Below are 21,385 nucleotides of genomic sequence, written 5' to 3' on the forward strand. Positions count from 1 at the left end.
AAGTATTTATTTTATTCATATGAGACTTTTACATAAGAACATAAGAAATAGGAGCAGGAGTAGGCCATCTAGCCCTTCGAGCCTGCCCCGCCATTCAATAAGATCATGGCTGATCTATCGTGGCTCAGTTCCACACTCCCGCCCTCTCCCCATAACCCTTAATCCCCTCGCTTATCAAAAACCCATCAACCCGCGTCTTAAAAATATTTAGCGAGGCAGCCTCCACCACTTCAACGGGCAGAGAATTCCAGAGATTCACCGCCCTTTGAGTGAAGAAGTTCCTCCTCAACTCCGTTCTAAACTGCACCCCCCTTTATCTTGAGGCTGTGCCCCCTAGTCCTACTGCCCTTTCTGAGCGGGAAGAGTCTCTCCACCTCTATCCTATCCATCCCGTTCATCATCTTATATGTCTCAATGAGATCTCCCCTCATTCTTCTAAACTCTAATGAGTACAAGCCTAGTTTATTCAGCCACTCCTCATAGCTCAACCCCCTCAACTCCGGTATCAGCCTAGTAAACCTCCTCTGCACTCCCTCCAAGGCCAAAATATCCTTGCGTAAGTGCTGTGACCAAAACTGCACACAGTATTCCAGCTGCGGCCTCACCGATGCCCTATACAGCTTTTTACAGCTAGCAGGCAGAGGAGGCTGCCAAACTGGGCTAGAATTGATGGCAGGTCCCACAGCCAAAAGGCTTGCGCCTAACCTGTATTATCAATAAAGGGAAAAATCTGAGAAAATTCAAGTGGAGAAACTAATCAAGAGCTATTAACATGCTGATCCTGGGACCTAGCATACAGGGTTGCTCATTTTAAAATTGTTGCAGTACTGGGGTTCTGCAACCAGAGATTTGGAAATGTAAGTTTTCAGCTATTAACAACTCTTTCCACTAAATGACAAATGCATTGCTACAGATTTCTTGCAAGTTTAGTTTTTGCAAGCCTATTTTTGGCTCCAGAATCATACTCCTAATTCACAAGAAAGGCTGGCAATGAGGGAAGCATAGACCCGACATATGTATATTTAAGGCAATGAACTGTTTAACCCCTGAAAAATGTCCCTATTCGGACAACAAATAGTTAATTTAGTCATTTTATGGCTCAATTTAATTTCCCTGGTGTAATGAAAATCATGTTGACGATGGAGATAGAACCACTCTCGACTTTAAGTGATTTTATACCTCAGAAAATAAACAGTTGTAGCTCAATTTCAATCAGGAGGTATTCTCTGGCAGAGACCGTAAGAATAATGATGGGGCATTGAAATGTTACTCCAGTATCAACAGGAAATAAGACCAATAACTTGGGGTGGTCTAAGTCAAGCTATTATCAGCCATGTGCAAATTGACAAATAGGCTGGAGGCATCTTTCATTCAGGTTACAGGGTTTGAAGTTAAGAGTGCCAATAAGAGTCATGACAAAAATAGTTGTTGTACCTTGTGTCTTATACATGCAAAAGTGTGTTGGAAAAGACTTTTAAAATTAGTACTTCAATGTACTTACTGTACTTTGTCTTGAGGGCTGGCCTTGCGCTTTCCACTCATTGCAGTAGGATCCAGCAACGAATGCTCCCAGATTGAATTGGCACCATTGCTAACAAGAGTTTGCACCATCTGAAATTAAAAACATTTTTAAAAAGGCTGAAATGGAATACAATATTCACATTGTATTAGCAGCATTTTGACAAAAGACGCAGCTTCTGCGAGGGCATTTTTTTCTCTTCTGGAGACTCAAAGCTTTACTCAGATTGAAGAAAACAGCAGTAAGCAGGACCTAAAATATCTCAAGCTGGATTCAAGTGGAATATTAACTATCCAGATTTATATTTACAGAAATAGATTAACCCTTGCAATACACAATAAGGATACAATAGTATAATGTAGATTAAAATAATAACCTTAATCAAGAACCACAACAATTGTGTGGAAATAATGTGTCAGATTAAGGTTTCTTAGATTTTTACCAGCCTTGATTGAAATGACACCTGGGGCAAAAATGTTACTGCTGGTCACCGTCAGAGTATGAAATGAAATAAAATGGCATCAGTAAGGAATGTCAATTTTTAGCATTGTGTGAAAAGTCAAACGATTGGAACACACCAAAGATTAGGAAAGCAACATCAAAACAGAAGAGGTAGCAACATCAAAACAGAAGAGGTACTGCCACTCTCAAATTAAGATCTATTTATTTTCCATGAAGGTTCTTTCTTTTGAAATCTTCTCTTATCCACTTTCCTGTCTTACTTTTCACTTTGGACTGAAAAGATACACTACGATTACTCAGAAGCCACATATAAAGTTCACATCATGTTCCCATTAATTTTCATTTCTCTCAAGTTACTGGCTAAGAATTGTCCGCCAATGAGGCAACAACATTAAAAAAACACTGGCTTTTGTACAAAATTTAACAGCTCATAAATGGAAATATAAACACAAATAGAACAGAGTAGTTTGGGATTGCCAGTCCTCTGAAGCCAGTAGTCCAACCCAACCACCGCATATGCCATTTTACTCCTCCATTCTGGGTAAACAATCTGTTCCCTGATTCCTGCTAGTAATACTGCTATCAGCCACCAGGAATACACGAGGGATATCCCAAGTAACTCACCTTCCAATTTTCCCACCTTTGTTGAGACGTAGCTGTTCCTATCACAAAAATTATGAGATCAAATATTGAACAAAACATAATTATGGCCAGCAAGAGATTCAAGTGGGTAGGCTCCTATGTACAGGGAGGCATTTCCCAGAACTAGCTTAGAGACTCTTCTCCTCACTGTGGTTAGCACTGCTGCCTCACAGCGCCAGGGAGCTGGGTTCATTCTGGCCACGGGTGAGTGTGTGGAGTTTGCACATTCTCCCTGTGTCTGCATGGGTTTCCTCCAGGTGCTCCAGTTTCCTCCCACACTCCAAAGATGTGCTGGTTAGGTTGATTGACCGTGCTCAATTGCCCCATAGTATCAGGGAGATTTGCAGGGTAAACATGTGGGGTTATGGGGATAGGGCTTGGGTGGAATTGTTGTCGGTGCAGGCTCGATGAGCCGAATGGCCTCTTTCTGCACTGTAGGGATTCTATTCTATGAACTGGTAATTCTGTTCGAGGAGACCTCATCAACTACTACTCCAGCTTGATTTTGTATACAACGATATCGGACATAGTCAGGGATTCATCGAGCTAGCAACTGAACTTTTGCAGCAAACCTGTACTCTACAAGAATATGATTACATAACAAAATGTTCCTTACCTGTAGCAGGGTGGGAGGCCATGGTGTGTGTGTCAGGTGTCGTACCTGAGATATATGCCGGCCCAGACTGCGGTGTACACTGCAGCAGTCATCACAAATCAGAACACCTCTGTTTATTGATGCCCAGCGAGGATCTGGGACAGAAACAATATATATGTTATTTAATTGCTACATCAATTTCCAGACACCTTGACAAGCTTCAAAACAGCAAAAACAAAGTCAACCTAAAAATAAGCAATATTTCCATGTAAAGCAAAGGAAAACAAACTTGCAGATTTAAAGTCCTGATTCTGATAGAAACCAACAAAAAAACTAACTGCAACTTTTATCAGAAATTTATTATTGCTCATATCAGGAATACCTTAATATTCAGGAAAACATTAAATACTTTGTAAAAATCCAACACTTGGTTATCTTTTTCAGACAGGAACATGGTCATCTTTTTCAGACAGGAACATGGTCATATAATTGCTCACATATCTCAATCCCAAAATAGCAGATTATCAAGTTTACTGTTCGATCAGCATATTCTTTTGCAGGATTTCACTGCATTGTAAAAGGTGGTTTAAATGGCACCTAGTTTGTATTATACAGATAAGTATCACGGGCAATACGTCTTAATCCAGTCATGAGAGGAAACAGTTCTACAAATGGATCTAGAATTTAGCACTCTTGATTCAGTTAGTACACAGAAAGTAATGTTAGTAACCATTGAAAAATGAATTAAAACAAGCTCTGCTTTTTGGATTTAGCTGATAAAAACATATTTTCTTACCAAATTGATTAAACTTACTAGAGTACTCGGCAAAAGGCTTAAATTGTCCATTTGACAGTCATACTTGCTTTGTTATATACAAGATAAAAATAGTTTGGCGGCATTGCTTCCTCATCCCAGGCAAAAAGTTAACTTGATCCACAGAATTCATGCCAGTATTGTGTAATTAGAATTGAGGGGGCAGAGAAATCTACCTAAACCAAATAATTGGTTTCCACATTGCATTGATTTTCCTGTTATCTATGACATTTCTGATGTCAATACTATCCCCACAACATGTCACTACAAGAATATTTACAGTACAACACAAACTTTCAATCCCTCCACCACTGACAAACATGGGCAGCAATGTGTACCATCTGCAAGATGCACTGCAGGAACTCACCAAGGTTCCTTAGGCAGCACTTTCCCAGCACATCAACACTACCATCTAGAAGAACAAGGGCAGCAGCTATCTGGGAACACCACTACCTCGATGTTCCCCTCCAAGACATTCATCATCCTCACTTGAAAATATCATCGTTCCTTCACTGTCACCGGGCCAAAATTCTGGCATTCTCTCCCTAACACCACTGTGAATATATCTACACCTCAGGGATTGCAGTGGTTCAAGAAAACAGCTACAACTACCTTCTCAAGGGCATTAGGAATGGGCAATAAACGCTGACCTAGTCGATGTCCACATCCCGTAAATTAATTTTTAAAAAATTTGCAAATCTGCAGGCCAGTGGAGAGGGCCAGATACTGGGTTTCTGGCAAGAGATAGCCTTGGGCTTGCCAATGTTAAACAGTACTATTACAGGCGGCATGGTCACACAGTGGTTAGCACTGCTGCCTCACTGCACTAGGGACCCAGGATCGATTCTGGCCTTGGGTGCTGCCTGTATGGGGTTTGCATGTTTTCCCCGTGTCTGTGTGGGTTTCCTCTGGGTGCTCAGCTTTCTTCCACAGTTCAAAAATATGTAAATTAGGTGGGTTAGGCATGGCAAATGTGCAGGATTATGGCTTTCTACCATCATGACAGGTTTCTGCTTCAATCTGAGTGTAGACAACCCAGCAGAAGTACAAATATATCTCTAATTTTCAATATCTGAGCACAGCCTCATCTCTAACCTGTCACTTCCATCCTCAATCTCTGATGCTGTCTGTTAGGCAGACAGTGCAGTACAGTACTGAAAGAGTGCTGCATTGTCAAGGTATTATATTTCAATGAGCTGTTAAACTCACCATCTTTTGCCTATTCAGGTGTACCAAGAAACTGTTGCAATGTCACAATTGCTACCATCTAGAACGACAAGCAGTAGGTAAATGGCAATGCCATTATATGGAACAAAAGAGAAAATGCTGGAAAATCTCAGCAGATCTGATGGCCTACATCCTTGGGTATTACAGGAAGTGGTGGTGGAGATAGTGGATCCATTGGTTATAATATTTCAAAATTCCCTGGACACAGGAAAGGTGCCAACGGATTCAAAAAATGCTAATGTAACACCCTTATAAAGTGGGACTCAAAATCTGGAAATTACAGGCCAGTTAGTTTAACATCTGTTGTTGGGAAAGTGTTAATCAATTATCAAGGAAGCAATATCAGGACATTTGGAAAGTTAAAACGTTATCCATCAAAGCAGCATGCTTTTAAGAAAGGCAAATCATGTTTGACTAATTTGCTAGAGTTCTTCAAGGATGCAACAAGCACAGTGGATAATGGGGACCCTGTAGACGTAGTATATCTGGAATTCAGGAGGCGTTTGATAAGGTGTCGCACAAAAGGTTAACTCAAGGTTAGATCGCATGGAAGTAGGGATAATTTATTAGCTTGGATAGGTGACACACCGCTAGACGGAAGAGAGGGTTGGGATAACTTTTTTTCTGGATGGCAAAAAGTAACTAATGGGGTGCCACAGGGTTTGATCCTTGAGCCTCAACTTTTACAATCTATATTAATGACTTGGATACAGGGATAGAAGGCTCTACAGCCAAATTTGCAGATGACATAAAAATAGGTGGGACAGTCAGTTGCAATGAGGAAATAAGAATCTTACAAATGGATATAGATTGGTTAGGAGAATGGGCCAAAATGTGGCAGATGGAGTTTAACATGAATAAGTGTGAAGTCATGCATTTTGGCCAGAAAAATGGGAAGGCGACTTATTATCTAAATGGAGAGAGACTTCGGGGTGCTCTGGTGCAGAGGGATCCAGATGTCCTCATTCATGAGATACAGAAAGGTATACCAGATAATAGAGAAAGCAAATGGAACGTTGGCATTTATAGTTAAAGGAACAGCATATAACAGCGAGGAAGTATTGAGAGAGTGCAGAAGAGATTTACAAGGATGTTGCCTGGATTGGGAGGCATGCCTTATGAAGATAGGTTGAGGGAGCTAGGTCTCTTCTCCCTAGAGAGACGAATGTTGAGAGATGACCTGATAGAGGTTTTTAAAATGTTGAGAGGAATAGATAGGGTGGATTCTGGGAGGCTATTTCCCAGGGCCGAAATGGTCACTACAAGAGGACACAGGTTTAAGGTGCTGGGAAGCAAGTACAGAGGAGATATTAGGGGTAAGTTTTTCACTCAGAGGGTGGTGAGTGAGTGGAATCGGCTGCCGGTGGTGGTAGAGGCGAACTCACTGGGGTCTTTTAAAAGACTTTTGGATGAGTATATGGGATTTAATGGGATTGGGGGTTACAGATTGTGGGCCGAAGGGCCTGTTTGTGCTGTAGTGTTCTATGTTCTTAGTGTTCTAAGTATTGTTGCAACTATACAAGGCATTGGTGAGATTGCACTTGGAGTATTGTGCACCGTGTTGGTACCCTTATTTGAGGTGGGATGTAGTGACATTGGAGGCAGTTCAGAGGAGGTTCAATGGATTGATTCCAGAGATGAGGGGTTTTATTGTATGAAGAGAGATTCAACAGTTTAGATCTACACTCTCTGGAATTTAGAAGAATGAGGGAAGATCAAATTGAGGTATACAAAATGATGGAAGATATAGATAAAGTAGATGTAGAGCAGATGCTTCCACTGGTGGGATATCCTAGGATGAAAGGTCATAGTTTTATGAAAAGTGGTAGCAAATTTAAAATAGAGTTGAGGAGAAACTACTTCTCACAAAGAGTTCTAAATCTGTGGAATTCACAACCCCAAAGTGCAGTGGATGCTGAGACAGAGTAAATATAAGGGGAAGTTAAACAGATTGTTAATTGGTAATGGGTTGAAGGTTTATGGGGAGAAAGCAGAAAATGGGGATGAGGAACACATCAGCCATGATCAAATGGCAGAGTGAACTCAAAGGGCCAAATGCTCTAATTCTGCTCATATAATATATGAACTAACAAACTTAAGTCTCTCCAGTTTCTATGCTCAGTAATGGATTTGTAATGAAGCAGAATTCAAGATCACCATGTCAAGCTTGAAATATGCCAAAAACAATATATGCTCAGTAATGTCTTAAAAGTTGGACATAAAATTTTTTTTTTATTTTGCAAGCTTACCATTTCCACCCCACCAGGTGGGTCTCGATTTCCTTTTACGTTTATGCACTAACTTTGTATTAGGACGAATGGATGGTTGGAGAGCAGGTAATTAAATAACTTGAAGCCCAACATGTAAAAATCCTCAAATTGACGTTGCTCAAGGGATTAACTGACAAGTTAGCAAGGTGCCTACACGAATGCATTTCTGCCAGGAATCCTGGCTATGACAGAGTTCTACTTAAGCAAGCAGAGCCTTGAAGACAATAAGTCATTATGATCATGAAGAAATGTCTTAGTCACCTTCTTGACCTTTTCTAAGCAGAACATAGTGATTGATCAGACATGTTGCAAAGGGTTACATTATCCTCTAACTTCTGTCAATGATTCACTGTCTGACAGAAGTCAACAAGGAGTTTTTTGGCACTGCATGACTTCTGCAGAAACTAAATTCTAATAAAAAAATTCATCTAAAATCTCACCAAAAGCTACAAGCTAATACATGCCACAAGTCTACAATTTTTTTTAAGTGAATGTACTGATGTGAACTGTTTGTTTTTATTTCAGTTCTAAGTAGTGCAAGAACGCCAGATGATATGTTTTGTGCACATCGCAATGCTCAAAAACATTTGTATATGAGGCCATGCACCAGAGAGTCTATTGTACCCATCAGAAAAACAATAGTGTTTTGCCATTACCATGCAGGACATGGGAATGGCAACTCCTGCAAGATTCCCTCCAACTCACTCATTATCCTGACTTGGAACTATATTACCATTTGTTGTCAGTGATGCACATATCCCATGAAGAAATTAAAGAAGTGCTTTGAAACAGTGGTATAGACACAGCATTAGGATTATTTAGTGTAGTGATATTATATGGGTGGGCTGAGGAAAGTATATTTAAACCAATGCCTTTCAAAGTAACACAGTGCCACTTTTTGTGGGATACGTGTAATGCATGACCTCAAATTACTTCACCAGTGGCAGATTTGTTACCAACACCCTACTATGTAGCTCAGAATGCATTTTCCATACCTAACCAACATTTTAAAGCACACGGTTAGTAATTATTGTTTAGGTTTGTCCATAATTCAGGAGGAAATGGTATAAAATGTTTACATGGCCATAACTGTTTGCTGAAATCCAACTGAAACCAGGTTCAAGTCCCACTCCAGATTTTGAGCACAAAAATTAAGACAGATACTCCAATGCCGTACTAAGGGTATGCTGCACTGTCGGAGGCACACTCTTTCAGTTGAGACATTAAACTGAGGCTCTATCTGCCTGCTTAATTGGATGTCAAAGGTCCCATGGCACTATTTCAAAGAAGAGCAGTGAAGCTATCCCCCAGTGTCTCGGCCACTCATAATCCCTTATTCTAAATCACAAACTAACAGTTATCATAATAAATTTCCACAAACAATAATGAGGGCAAAACGGGTACCACATATCCTATATTACATCCGTGACTAACCTATTCAATTTATGTAAATCAATTTGAAACAGTTGGTGGTCGTGAAAATTATTATACAAATACAATTCTTTCAAGACTTTCTTCAATGCAAAACTTGGCAACTGAGGTCATCTAGGTTTCCTATACTGTAAAGGCAAATAAAAATATTGACATATCCAGTTTGCCACCTCAACTTGTGTAACATTTGCTGGTAGCTAACTCCTAAGACAGCAGATACATTCAACTTTAGATTGCAGACTTGGGAACAGAAATGGCAGATGGAGAGCAATCTAGACAAATGCAAGGTGATGCATTTTGGAAGATCAAATTCAAGTGTGGATTATATAGTAAATGGCAGAACCCTTAGGAACATAGATGTTGACAGATCCCTAAAAGTGGCAACACTGGTGGATAAGGTGGCCAAGGTGGCATTCGGTAACATTTGCCTTCATCAGCCAGGGCATCAAATATAAAAGTTGGCAAGTTATGTTACAGCTGTATAAAATTTTAGTTACACTGCATTTGGAAAACAGCGTGCAGTTCTGGTCATCATACTACCAGAAGGACATGGTTGCTTTGGAGAGGGTGCAAAGAAGGATTACCAGGATGTTCTGGAGGGTTTTAGCTATGAGGAGAGGTTGGATAAATTCGGATTGTTTTCACTGGAAAATCAGAGGCTGAGCGGCGACCTGATAGAGGTCTACAGAATTATGAGAGAATAGAATGAATATCATGAATAGAATGATAAGTCAGAGACTTTTTCCCCAGGGTTGACTACAAGAGGGCACAGGTCCAAAGTGAGAGATGGTGCATTTAAGGAGGGGTGTGCAAGGATAGTTTTTCCACACAGAGGGTGGTGGGCACCTGAACATAGTGCCAATGGAGGTGGTGGTGGAAGCAGGCATGCTAGCAACATTGATAGACACATCAACAAGGAATAAACTGAGAGATAGAAACCTCCACATATTAGCACAGGCTCGGTGGGCCATAGGCCTGTTCCTGTGTTGTAATGTTCTATGTTTTCTCTTTAGCTGGGAAGTGGGCCGAACTCTAGTTCTTGTCCTTTCCTGACAGCAGTACTGCAAACCTGTTAGGTTGTCCAAGAGCTGTTTTTCTCTCCCAATCACGGCAGCTTACCCACATTCACCAGAACCAAAAGCCTTAAAAATAATTTATCTTCAGATCAAAGGTTTCACAACTGAAGACAACTACATTCAAATATTAGTAAACTACTTAAAATGCACAATGACCAGCCATGTTGCATTAGAAAAACATAAGAACATAAGAAATAGGAGCAGGAGTAGGCCATTCAGCCCTTCGAGCCTGCCCCACCATTCAATAAGATCATGGCTGATCCGTCATGGCTCAGTTCTACATTCCCGCCCTCTCCCCATAACCCTTAATCCCCTCTCTTATCAAAAACCCATCAACCCGTGTCTTAAAAATATTTAGCGAGGCAGCCTCCACCACCTCAACGGGCAGAGAATTCCAGAGATTCACCACCCTTTGAGTGAAGAAGTTCCTCCTCAACTCCGTTCTAAACCGCCCCCCCTTTATCTTGAGGCTGTGCCCACTAGTCCTACTGTCCTTTCTGAGCGGGAAGAGTCTCTCCACCTCTATCCTATCCATCCCATTCATCATCTTATATGTCTCAATGAGATCTCCCCTCATTCTTCTAAACTCTAACGAGTACAAGCCTAGTTTATTCAGCCTCTCCTCATAGCTCAACCCCCTCAACTCTGGCATCAGCCTAGTAAACCTCCTCTGCACTCCCTCCAAGGCCAAAATATCCTTGCGTAAGTACGGCACCCAAAACTGCACACAGTACTCCAGCTGCGGCCTCACCAATGCCCTATACAGCCGCAGCAAGACCTCCCTACTTTTATATTCAATCCCCCTCGCTATGAAGGCCAGCATCCCATTCGCCTTCCTGACCACCTGCTGCACCTGCAAGCTGGGTTTTTGCGACTCATGCACAAGGACCCCGATTACCAAGCTTACCAAAGACAAAACAGATTACCAAGTTCAGAAATGTAAAATTGGTGTAGCCACATGAAGTTTCTAATTAAACAAAATAAAAGTACTTAAATTTAAAATACAGCACAGTGATGAAGGATTTCAATCAATCATCATCCATTTTTCTCGTTCAGCTTTTTAAAAATTTTATATTTTCAGAATTTGTAGAGTCTCTTTTAATCTTGAAATTTGAAATGATTGTTATAGAACAACAACTGGTACTTGTACAATACTTTTAACATAATGAAATGCCCCAAGGTATAACACAGGAGTATTATAAACATAAAACTTGACATCAAACCTCACAAGTAAATACTAGTTTGGTCAAAGAAGTAGGTTTTAAGGAGTGTCTTAATGCAGGAAGGAAGGAAGGAGCGGTTTAGGGAAGAAATGGCCGCATTTGGAGTATTGCATGCAGTTCTGATCGCTACGTTACCAGAAGGAAGTGGAAGCTTTGGAGAGACACAAAGGAGATTCACTGGGATGTTGCCCAGTCTCGAGGCGTTGACTATGAGGAGAGGTTGAATAAAGTAGGATTGTTTTCATTACAAACAAGGAGGCTGAAGAGAGACGTGTTAGCGGTCTAATGAAGTACATAAGAACATAAGAAACAGGAGCAGGAGTAGGTCAACTAGCCCTTCAAGCCTGCCCCGCCATTCAATAAGATCATGGCTGATCTGTCGTGGCTCAGTTCCACATTCCCGCCCTCTCCCCATAACCCTTGATCCCCTTGCTTATCAAAAACCCATCAACCTTCGAGCCTGCCCCGCCATTCAATAAGATCATGGCTGATCTGTCGTGGCTCAGTTCCACATTCCTGCCCTCTCCCCATAACCCTTAATCCCCTCGCTTATCAGTGCAACAGACATTGATAGGGTGGATAGTCAGAGGTTTTTTTCCCAGTTGAAGTTTATTTATTAGTGTCACAAGTAGGTTTACATTAAGAATGCAATGAAGTTATTGTGAAAATTCCCTAGTCACTACACTCCAGCACCTGTTCGGGTACACTAAGGGAGAGTTTAGCATGGCTAATGCACCTAACAGCATGTCCTTCGACTGTGGGAGGAAACTGGAGCATCTGGAGGAAACCCACACAGACATGGGGGAGAACGTGCAGACTTCACACAGGCAGTGACCCAAGCCGGGAATCGAACCTGGGTCCCTCGCACTGTGAGGCAGCACTGCTAACCACTGTGCCATCGTGTCACCAGGGTGGAAGTGTCAATTACAAGGCGGCACAGGTTCAAGGTGAGAGTTTAAGGTAGATGTGTTGGGGGCCTTCAAGCAGCGTAACAGGTGCCTGGAACACACTGCCAGAGGGGGCGGTGGAAGCAAGCACATTAGCAACATTTAAGAGGCATCTGGATGGGGACATGAATAGGGAGGGATTAGAGGGTTATGGTCTGAGTAAGGGCAGAAGGTTTTTATAGTTTAATTAGGGCATCATGATCGGTACAGGCTAGGAGAGCCGAAGGTCCTGTTCCTATGTTGAACTTTTCTTTGTTCTTTTAATTCCAAAGCTTAGGTGCCGAGGCAGCTAAAGACACAGGCATCAATGGTGCAGCAATTCAAATTGGATTGGCTTAAGAGGCTAAAATTTAATGGATGCAGATACTCAAAAAGGTAGTGGGGCTGGAGGTGGTTACAGGGATACAGTAGGGCAAAGCTAAGAGGGAGCCTGAAAACAAGGATGAAAATTTTAAAACTGAATGTTGCTCGACTGGAAACCAATGAAGGTCAGCAAGCACAGAAATGATGGATATTAATATGACTGAAAACATACAAACAGCAGAGTTTTAGCTGAACTCAAGTTTAGGAAGGATAGAATATAGGAGGCTGGTTGGTTAGGAGTTCACAGGGATAGCCAAGTCTGGAGGTAATAAAGGCACACAGGAGGTTTTCAGCAGCAGATGAGCAAAGGCAGAGGCAGAATTGTGTGATGGTACATTGGTGGAAATAGGCAGTCGTAGTGATGGGGCATCATGTGGTCAAAAGCTTAACTTGGGATCAAATGTGACATTGAGATTATCAGGAAAAAGTGCAATTGGTAGCAAGAGAATGGAGTTTGTAACAGAGACTGAAGACAATGTCTTCATTTTTTTCTATATTGGAGAAAATTTCATCACTGGATGTCACTCAAGCAGTCTGATGACTTAGCAACAGCAGAAGGGTGGGAATGGAGGAGGAGACACAAAATATAACAAATGTCAATTCCTTTAATGTAACTTCATAAATTGTTATAACTGCCTCATTACTCAACACTAGAGGGGAGTACTATCTGTTACTGTAGCTATAGACAACTGGCTGACCAGTTATTGAAAAATGCATTTTGCAATTTACAGTATTGAACAATGTGCAATTTTAAATTAAAGCAAAATACTGCAGATGCCAGAAATCTGAATTATAAATAGAAAACGCTGGAAACACTCAGCAGGTTTGGCAGCATCTGTGTTGGGAGAGCACGGTTAATGTTTTGAGTCTGTACAGGCTTGCAACATTAGTTCTGTTTCTCTCAACATAGATGCTGCCAGACCTGAGTTTTCCCAATACTTTTCTGTTTTTATATCTGCAATTTTAAAGACCTGACAAAAATATTAATTAGTAATGAACATTGTCATTGCTTTGAAGGGAAAACACAAGTAGATTTTCATCATGATAAAGTTCACAAGTGATTTAATCTACATTAGGTTATATTTGTAATTGATATAAGTTTATTTATTCATCACAAGTAGGTTGGCATTAACATCGCCATTAAGTTACTGTGAAATCCCCTAATTGCCACATTCCGGCACCTATTTGGGTACATTGAGGAAGAATTTAGCATGGCCAATGCACCTAACCAGCACTTCTTTCGCACTGTGTGAGGAAACCCTTGCAGACATAGAGAGAACATGTAAACGCCACACAGACAATGACCCAAACCAGGAATTGAAACCAGATCCCTGGTGCTGTGAGGTGGCAGTGCTACTGTGCCACCCCTAAAGCTACTTATTTGTACAATGCATATTTTACATGGGATTCCCGTAAATCAGTAAACCACAATCAGTAAGGATAGGCAACAACACCTCCTCCATGATCCTCCTCATCATCGGTGCTCTGCAAGGCTGCATTCTCAGCCCCCTCCTACACTCCTTATACACTTATGACTGTGTGGCCAAATTCCCCTCCAATTTGATTTTCAAGTTTGCTGACGACACCATCGACATGGATTGGATCTCAAACAATGATGAGTACAGGAATGAGATAGAGAATCTGGTGAACTGGTGCAGCAACAATAATCTCTCCCTCAATGTCAACAAAATGAACGAGATTGTCATTGAATTCAAGAAATGTAAAGGAGAACATGCCCCTGTCTACATCAATGGGGACAAAGTAGAAAGTGTCAAGAGCTTCAAGTTTTTAGGTGTCCAGATCACCAACAACCTGTCCTGGTCCCCCCATGCCAACACTATAGTTAAGAAAGCCCACCAATGCCTCCATTTTCTCAGAAGACAAAGGAAATTTGGCATGTCAGCTCCGACTCTCACCAACTTTTACAGATGCAACATAGAAAGCATCCTTTCTGGTTGTATCACAGCTTGGTATAGCTCCTGCTCTGCCCAAGACTGCAAGGAACTGCAAAAGGTCATGAATATAGCCCAATCCATCATGCAAACCAGCCTCCCATCCACTGACTCTGTCTACACTTCCTGATGCCTCGACAAAGCAGCCAGCATAATTAAGGATCCCATGTACCCTGGACATTCTCTCTTCCACCTTCTTTCGTCAGGAAAATGATACAAAAGTCTGAGGTCACATACCAATCGACTCAGGAACAGCTTCTTATGTGCTGCTGTCAGACTTTTGAATGGACTTACCTTGCTTTAAATTGATCTTTCTCTACACCCTAGCTATGATTGTAACACTACATTTTGCACTCTCTCGTTTCCTTCTCTATGAACAGCATGCTTTATCTGTATAACATGCAAGAAACAATACTTTTCACTGTATTTTAATACATGTAACAATAATAAATCAAATCAAAATAAATATTAATACACTTGTAGGAATTGGTCAACTTCTCCAATATCATCTGATACATAAAGGAAAGTGTGCTAATCTTACAGAAAATATATTGCATTAATGTACAAAGAGTGACACAATACTGAATCAATACTACGGGGGGGGGGCGGCGGGAATGACAAGTACAGAATTTACAAGTGGCTGTTCAGAGCGAATGGAATACACATCTACAAGCAAACAGAAATATGGTGTCCTGGACATTTGATAACATACAGAACCCAATCTCTGGGCAGCACAGTGGCAAATACTGCTGTCTCACAGCACCAGGGACCCTGTTCGATTCCTAGCTGGGAAAACTCAAGTCTGTGGGAGGAAATCAAGCACCCAGAAGAAACCCACACAGTCAAGGGGTGAATGTGCAGACTCCCACAGAGAGTCACCCAAACCAGGAATCAAACCCAGGTCGCTGGTACTGTGAGGCAGCAGAACTAACCACTGTGCCACTGTCCCCACCTACAGGCTTGAGTCAGTGCATGTGTGGAGTCTGCACGTTCTCCCCATGTCTGCATGGGTTTCCTCAGGGTATTCCAGATTCCTTCCGCAGTCTGAAAGACATGCTGGTTAGATGCATTGGCTATGCTAAATTCTCCCTCAGCGTACCCGAACAGGCGTCGGAGTGTGGCGACTAGAGAATTTTTCACAGTAACTTCATTGCAGTGTTAATGTAAGCCTACTTATGACACTAATAAATAAACTTTAAACTAGACAACCCACATCTTTGATATGAATAAAAAGCAAATAGTTAACAGCTAAAGCCTGAGTTGTGCGAAGTGGATGGAGGCCACAAGTTTGAGGAAGTGAGTGCTACGAATGGTTGGTTCTTTGTAGTTAAAAAAGAAACATGAGTTTTTGTAATAGGGTTCCATAAGAGAGAGAGAGGAAGAGTGGGACGAGAGGAAATGAAAGAACACTAACCGGCGCTGGATATTTCCTGACTGTAGCCTGGACGGGCTGTAGTTTTTGTGCATCTTTAGACTCTCTCACTTCCTCTGTGTGTGTGTGTGTACATCACAGGATCGGGGTTTGTCTGCATTTCCTCTCCCACTCTCAGCACACTAAGCCTCCGTTGTGTTTTTAACTTTTATTTTAAACAAGGGCCCATTCTCTGCTTCCCTCCCACTCCCCCCTCGCCCGCCCGAGGCAGCCAGTGGCTGGACTTACCGGGGACGCTGCAGTCGGCGCAGATGTCGTTACTCCTCAACCTTTTCGACATGGACAGAGACAGTTGGTCAACTCTACCTTACAATCTGGATTTTTAATACGCGCTGAAGTACAAAAATATATATATATAGAAAAAGGCTGAACTTTAATCGGAGGTGGCGCAGTTCAGTTCTGACGGCCGGCTGCCATCGGCACCAAGTTAACGCTCGGCGACAGTTCCTGTCAGACTCGCCTGCAGCTCGAGCGGCTGGCAAACGCCAAAAATGGCACCCTGGGATCTCGGAGGACCGCCCGGCCCCCGCCGCTGCTGCCGCGCATGCGCCGGTGGACGAATCCAACACAGGGCTTGTGGAGGGGAAGCACTGAAATATTTAAACACGGTTTCAGAGGGAAAACCCTTTTGTGTAGCATTTCTGTCCCCCAGACAGTAATTTAAATTAGTTAAATTTACTATGAGATTGAATAAGGTCAGTCGACACCTTGTTTCATCGGTTGTGGAGAGGATCGCTATCAGCACTGTTTACCTACTGGCAACACATGCGACTTGAGTTTGGACCCAACCACAGTGGCAGCGGGGAGGAGGGGGAGATGCTGGTGGTGAAATGGTTACTGGTTCCAGAAAATGAAAGAAAGTTTCAGGACCGCTCAGGGAGCAATAATTATAACTTCTCCGTTTGAAAGAGCGCAGCAGAGCGAAGTGACACTCAGATATTTAAAGAACTGGCAGTGTGTCTTCACCGCCCTCTCCTCTAGGTTGGGCGGATTGTATTTCCTTTCTGTCTATCTCTTCCTGTGAAGTTTTTTTTTGGGAGGTGAGGCGGGGGGGGGAAGTTTTTAAGTTTTGATTTTGGTTTCTCTCCCCTCCCGCCGTCGCCGTTTCACTTGGGAGGGAGGGGGAGTTGGGGAGGAAAACAGGGGCGGGGTGAAGCTGAAAGGACTTTAGGATGTCTTCATTGGAAGACATCAGGAGCAAATACAAACTTCACCTGCTGGTCTGGCACAATCAGTACAGAGAAGCTGAGAAAGAGCTAAAACAGGTAGGTCACTGATACTAATGGGTAAAGGGCTTCCTTCATCCAGGGTATGATCACAATCGGAAAGGATTTCAACTTCGCAGCAACTATTGGAAACCGCCCCCCTCCCCCAACAGCTTACCGCGAGTGTGTTTATAGATGAAATTACTCTTTGGGGGCTATGACTATCTTGAAGATCGAATTTTCTGAGCTGAAATTATCCAAGGCTTCACTGTCCCGTAAACAAACGGGTCCCCTCTTCGTTCAGTTATGTTACTGCAGTAGGGCGTGTTCAGTATGCTCAGAGTTAATTTAGAAAGCTGTTGGACTAGAAGTTTTAGAGCCAACTTTTATACATACCTTGAGGCAAGATTAGAGGAACTGCTTTTTCCTCAAGTTGAATAGTTGTATGGAAGATTGGGGATTGAATCGTAGAAATATGAGACCATCACGCATTCTCATCTTGATTTAAAAATAAAACATTCCTTCTCATAAAATTACCCTTATAAAAAAAACAAGCAAAATACGTTGCCTGAGAGACGAATCTTTACATCTTTATTTACATTCCAAAGATGGGCGAGTTGGGTTGATTGGCCAAGCTAAGCTGATCCTTGGTGCCAGGAAGACGAATGGTAAATAGGTGGGGCTACGAGGTTAGGGAATAGGTGGGATTGTGGTCAGTGCAGACTCAATTAGCTGAATGGCCTCCTTCTGCCCTGTAGGGTTTCTGTGTGTTCTTTTTATGTTTATGCAGAATGAGGTGGGAAGACAGGACAGTTCCAAAAGCCATAAATTCCCCTCCACTATTTATTAGGTTTTATTTTATTTGTTATGTTCAAAATCATGATGGGTCTGGATAGATAGGGAGAAACTGTTCCCACCCGTAAAAGAATTGCGGATGAGAGGGCACAGATTTAAAGTGATTTGCAAAGTAGCAGATGTGATGTGAGAAAAAACTTTTGCACACAAGGAGTTGTTTGGGTCTAGCATGCACCACCTGGAAGTGGGGTGGAGTCAGGTTCAATCAAGGCACCACGAGCGTACTGGGTGTTTATCTGAATTGAAAAATGTGCAGGGGTACGGGGAAAAGGCACTAAGCCATAATGCTCATTTGCAGACACGATGGGCCAAAGGCCTCTTTCGGTGCTGTACTAATTCTGTGATACTAAGAGGAATGGTACAAAATTACAGTTAGTTCTACAACTATATAATGGAGTCTGTTTATTGTTAAAAGAGATGGCAAATTCTGCCAATGTTGTTCATGATTTTAGTAATTATGTATGTAACTGGTACTTCCATGTATTTCCCTATTTCCCCACCATCAGAAGTCATTTTATTGTGATCAGATCTGAATCATAACAACACATAGGTTAGCTTTTTCTCTGCCTAAATCAAGAAAAAGATGTAAGTGATAAGTAGCGAACGCTTGAGGGTAAAATGTAAATCCATAGTTCTATCTGTATTTGCATGATTATTTTGTTTCCATCCAATTTTCTCCATTCTTAATATTTTCTTTTTTGTCCTTTTGACAATTGGAGGAATGGGAAATCGATCCAAATTTGTGTTAATGAATATTCACAAAACACTGAATTAGAATACATATAGACACTGAGCTGTAGAGAGAAAGAGAAGTGGGACAAGTATTTTACCAGGGTGTTTAGGAAAGGTTTGAAAGTAGGAAGGAGGTAGCAAGATTGAGATACTGATTTAGGGAGCTGCAGAATAGAAGATGTTTATTTGATGCTTCGAGAAGCAATTGTCAAAGTTTCTAAAATATTAGGGCACAGGGTAAGCACAGAGGTATAAACCTGAAAGGATCATGGAGATTGAAAGAAGCAAGGATGTGGAGAATTTGGATTTTACCCAGGTGTTGGACAAGGAGATGACTGGAGCCATATCCATGGCTCAGTGGCACAGTGATTAGCAGTGCTGCCTCATAGGGACCTGGGTTTGATTCCCAGCTTGGGTCACTGTGCAGAATCTGCACATTCTCCCTTTGTCTACGTGAGTTTCCTCTGGGTGCTTTGGTTTCCTCCCACAGTTTGAAAGATGTGCTGGTTAGATGCATTGGCTATGCTAAGTTCTCCCTCAGTGTATCCAAACAGGCACTGGAGTTTGGTGACTAGAGTTTTGTTTACAGTAACTTCATTGCAGCGTTACTATAAGCCTACTTGTGACAACAATAAATAAACTTGAGCATTTTTTGATCTCACCTTGTTCACAATCTTTACCAGAAGGTGTTTCTACTTAGCCCCTTGGTAAAATTGAAGAATCAAACAGCACGAGGAGATGCCATTATGCGCAGCATTTTGGTGCTGGTTCTGTGAAAGAGCCATCAATATTCCACTACACTGTTCATTCCCATATCCCCATATTTTTTCCTTCAACTTTATATCCAACTCCCTCTTGAAAGCTACCGCTAAATCTGCTTCCACATCCTTTCAAGAAATGCACTTGCTATATTTAAAAATAAAATCTTCTCATCTCCCCTCTGGTTCATATTAAATAGTTATATTAAATGTGTGCCTTCTGGTTCCTAACCATCCTGGTGGTGGAAACACTTTCTGTCTATTTGCTCATCAAAACCCCATATCATTTGGGCCATCTCCCTGTAGCACTCCTGCTCTAAGGAAAATAATCAGAACTTTTCCAGTCTCTCTATGTAACTGAAGTCCATCATCCCTGGTACTATTCTAAGAACTTTCCTCTGAAATCCTTCCTGATGTAGAGAGTCCAGAATTGCACAGGAAAAGCCCTTGCTTTTATACCCAATGGCTCTCTTCATAAAGCTTAGGGTCCAACATGCTTTATTTAACAGCTTGATCAACTAACCCTGCTACCTTCAAAGGGTTCGTTTAATGAAACCTTTAAGTCTCTCTGTTCCTGCACCCTATTTAAAATGGTACAATTTAGTTTATGTTGCCTTCCATTTTCCCTTCCAAAATATCTAATTTTATGAAAGCAAATTACTGCAGATGCTGGAATCTGAAACCAAAAGAGAAAATGCTGGAAAATCTCAACAGGTCTGGCAGCATCTATAAGGAGAGAAAAGAGCTGATGTTTCGAATCCAGATGACCCTTTGCCAAGGCTGGCAAAACTTTGACAGATGCAGCCAGACCTGCTGAGATTTTCCAGCATTTTGTTATCTAATTTCATATTTTGCTGCAGTAAATTTCTTCTGCATATGTCTGTCATTTCTCCATTCTTATTACATCCTTATGAAAACTGCTACTATCCTTCTTGCTGTTTACTACATTCCTGTGTTTTTGTCATCTGCACTTTTTGAAATTATGTAAGCCCTTCATATCCAAACTCAGGTTGTTAATATATTTTAAGAAACAGAGAGGTCTTCAATAATGACCCTTGGGGACACAACTGCAAACTTCCCTCCAGCCTTCTTCCTGTCCCTTGGCCAAAGTTGTATCCACACTGTCATTGCTCCCTTTGATCCACAGAATTCAATTTTGGTGACAAGTGTATTATGTGGTGCTCAAACCCTAATTAAACATCAATATTGTGATGTTACTGTGCCTTTAAGAAAAGTATTTTAATCATGTGTCTCTTGCAGTCCTTTTAAGAGGGCCTGGCCTTTTGTGATTGTTGCCATACTGTCTGTGCTGTTATATTTTATGGTTGCTGTGGCAGGATAATTGCAGCAATATTTATTTATAATCTGGGCCTAATACAATGTCTTGGAGTCAGGTGGTTCCTTCCCAGAGAAATCTGTGTTACTTTCAGTTTAGCAGAGGCTGTTAGGACTCCAGACTGCAAGCAGTGTATTTCTACCTTTCTCCCTGTTATTGGAAATTTGGCTCTTGTTGCTGACTAGCTAATAGCTAGAGGCAAGGGATGCCTTTTGCTTCTCAAAGTGTGAGTGGCAACGTCCCAGGGCCGGAAGGCCTCAGCGTTTTCAGCTCGATATACAGAGGAGTAATCCACAGCAGGGGTTGGAAAGCAGCAAAATCTAACATCACGTGAACATACTTACTTTCTGTGCTAAACCTAAGTATATTTATAGAGGTTTGTTTGATTGGAACAGTACACTTAGCTGTCAAGTATATACAATATCATGGTTGTTTCTTGTTTGTAATTGGTAAAAGTTATTGCTAATTGTCTTATTATATGTTAACTTTATTCTTTATTCAGTAGACTTTGTTTGAGAGAAGCTCCCTTGTCATTTGAATCATGCC

The 21,385-nt window shown here is 41.6% G+C and overlaps 2 protein-coding genes across 12 annotated transcripts in view; one reads left to right on the forward strand and one right to left on the reverse strand.

Moving 5' to 3' along the window:
- Positions 1-16,449, reverse strand: part of git2a (G protein-coupled receptor kinase interacting ArfGAP 2a) — an 85,753-nt gene extending 69,304 nt beyond the window's left edge. For all 11 annotated transcript variants that reach the window (XM_080208121.1, XM_080208113.1, XM_080208119.1 and 8 more), the window contains exons 1-3: positions 16,182-16,449; positions 3,240-3,373; positions 1,502-1,611 (exon numbers count right to left, since the gene is read on the reverse strand). In XM_080208121.1, the coding sequence (XP_080064247.1) occupies positions 1,502-1,611; positions 3,240-3,373; positions 16,182-16,233 (296 nt within the window). In that variant the 5' untranslated portion in view covers positions 16,234-16,449. The remainder of the gene's footprint in view (positions 1-1,501; positions 1,612-3,239; positions 3,374-16,181) is intronic.
- A 598-nt stretch (positions 16,450-17,047) lies between these two features.
- ankrd13a (ankyrin repeat domain 13A) overlaps positions 17,048-21,385 on the forward strand; it is a 33,550-nt gene continuing 29,212 nt past the window's right edge. Inside the window, exon 1 of the mRNA XM_080208123.1 lies at positions 17,048-17,218. Coding sequence (XP_080064249.1) covers positions 17,126-17,218 — 93 coding nt within the window. The 5' untranslated portion in view covers positions 17,048-17,125. The remainder of the gene's footprint in view (positions 17,219-21,385) is intronic.

The sequence above is a fragment of the Carcharhinus amblyrhynchos genome, chromosome 20, assembly GCF_965287045.1.
Source record: "Carcharhinus amblyrhynchos chromosome 20, sCarAmb.v2.hapA, whole genome shotgun sequence".
NCBI lineage: Eukaryota > Metazoa > Chordata > Chondrichthyes > Carcharhiniformes > Carcharhinidae > Carcharhinus > Carcharhinus amblyrhynchos.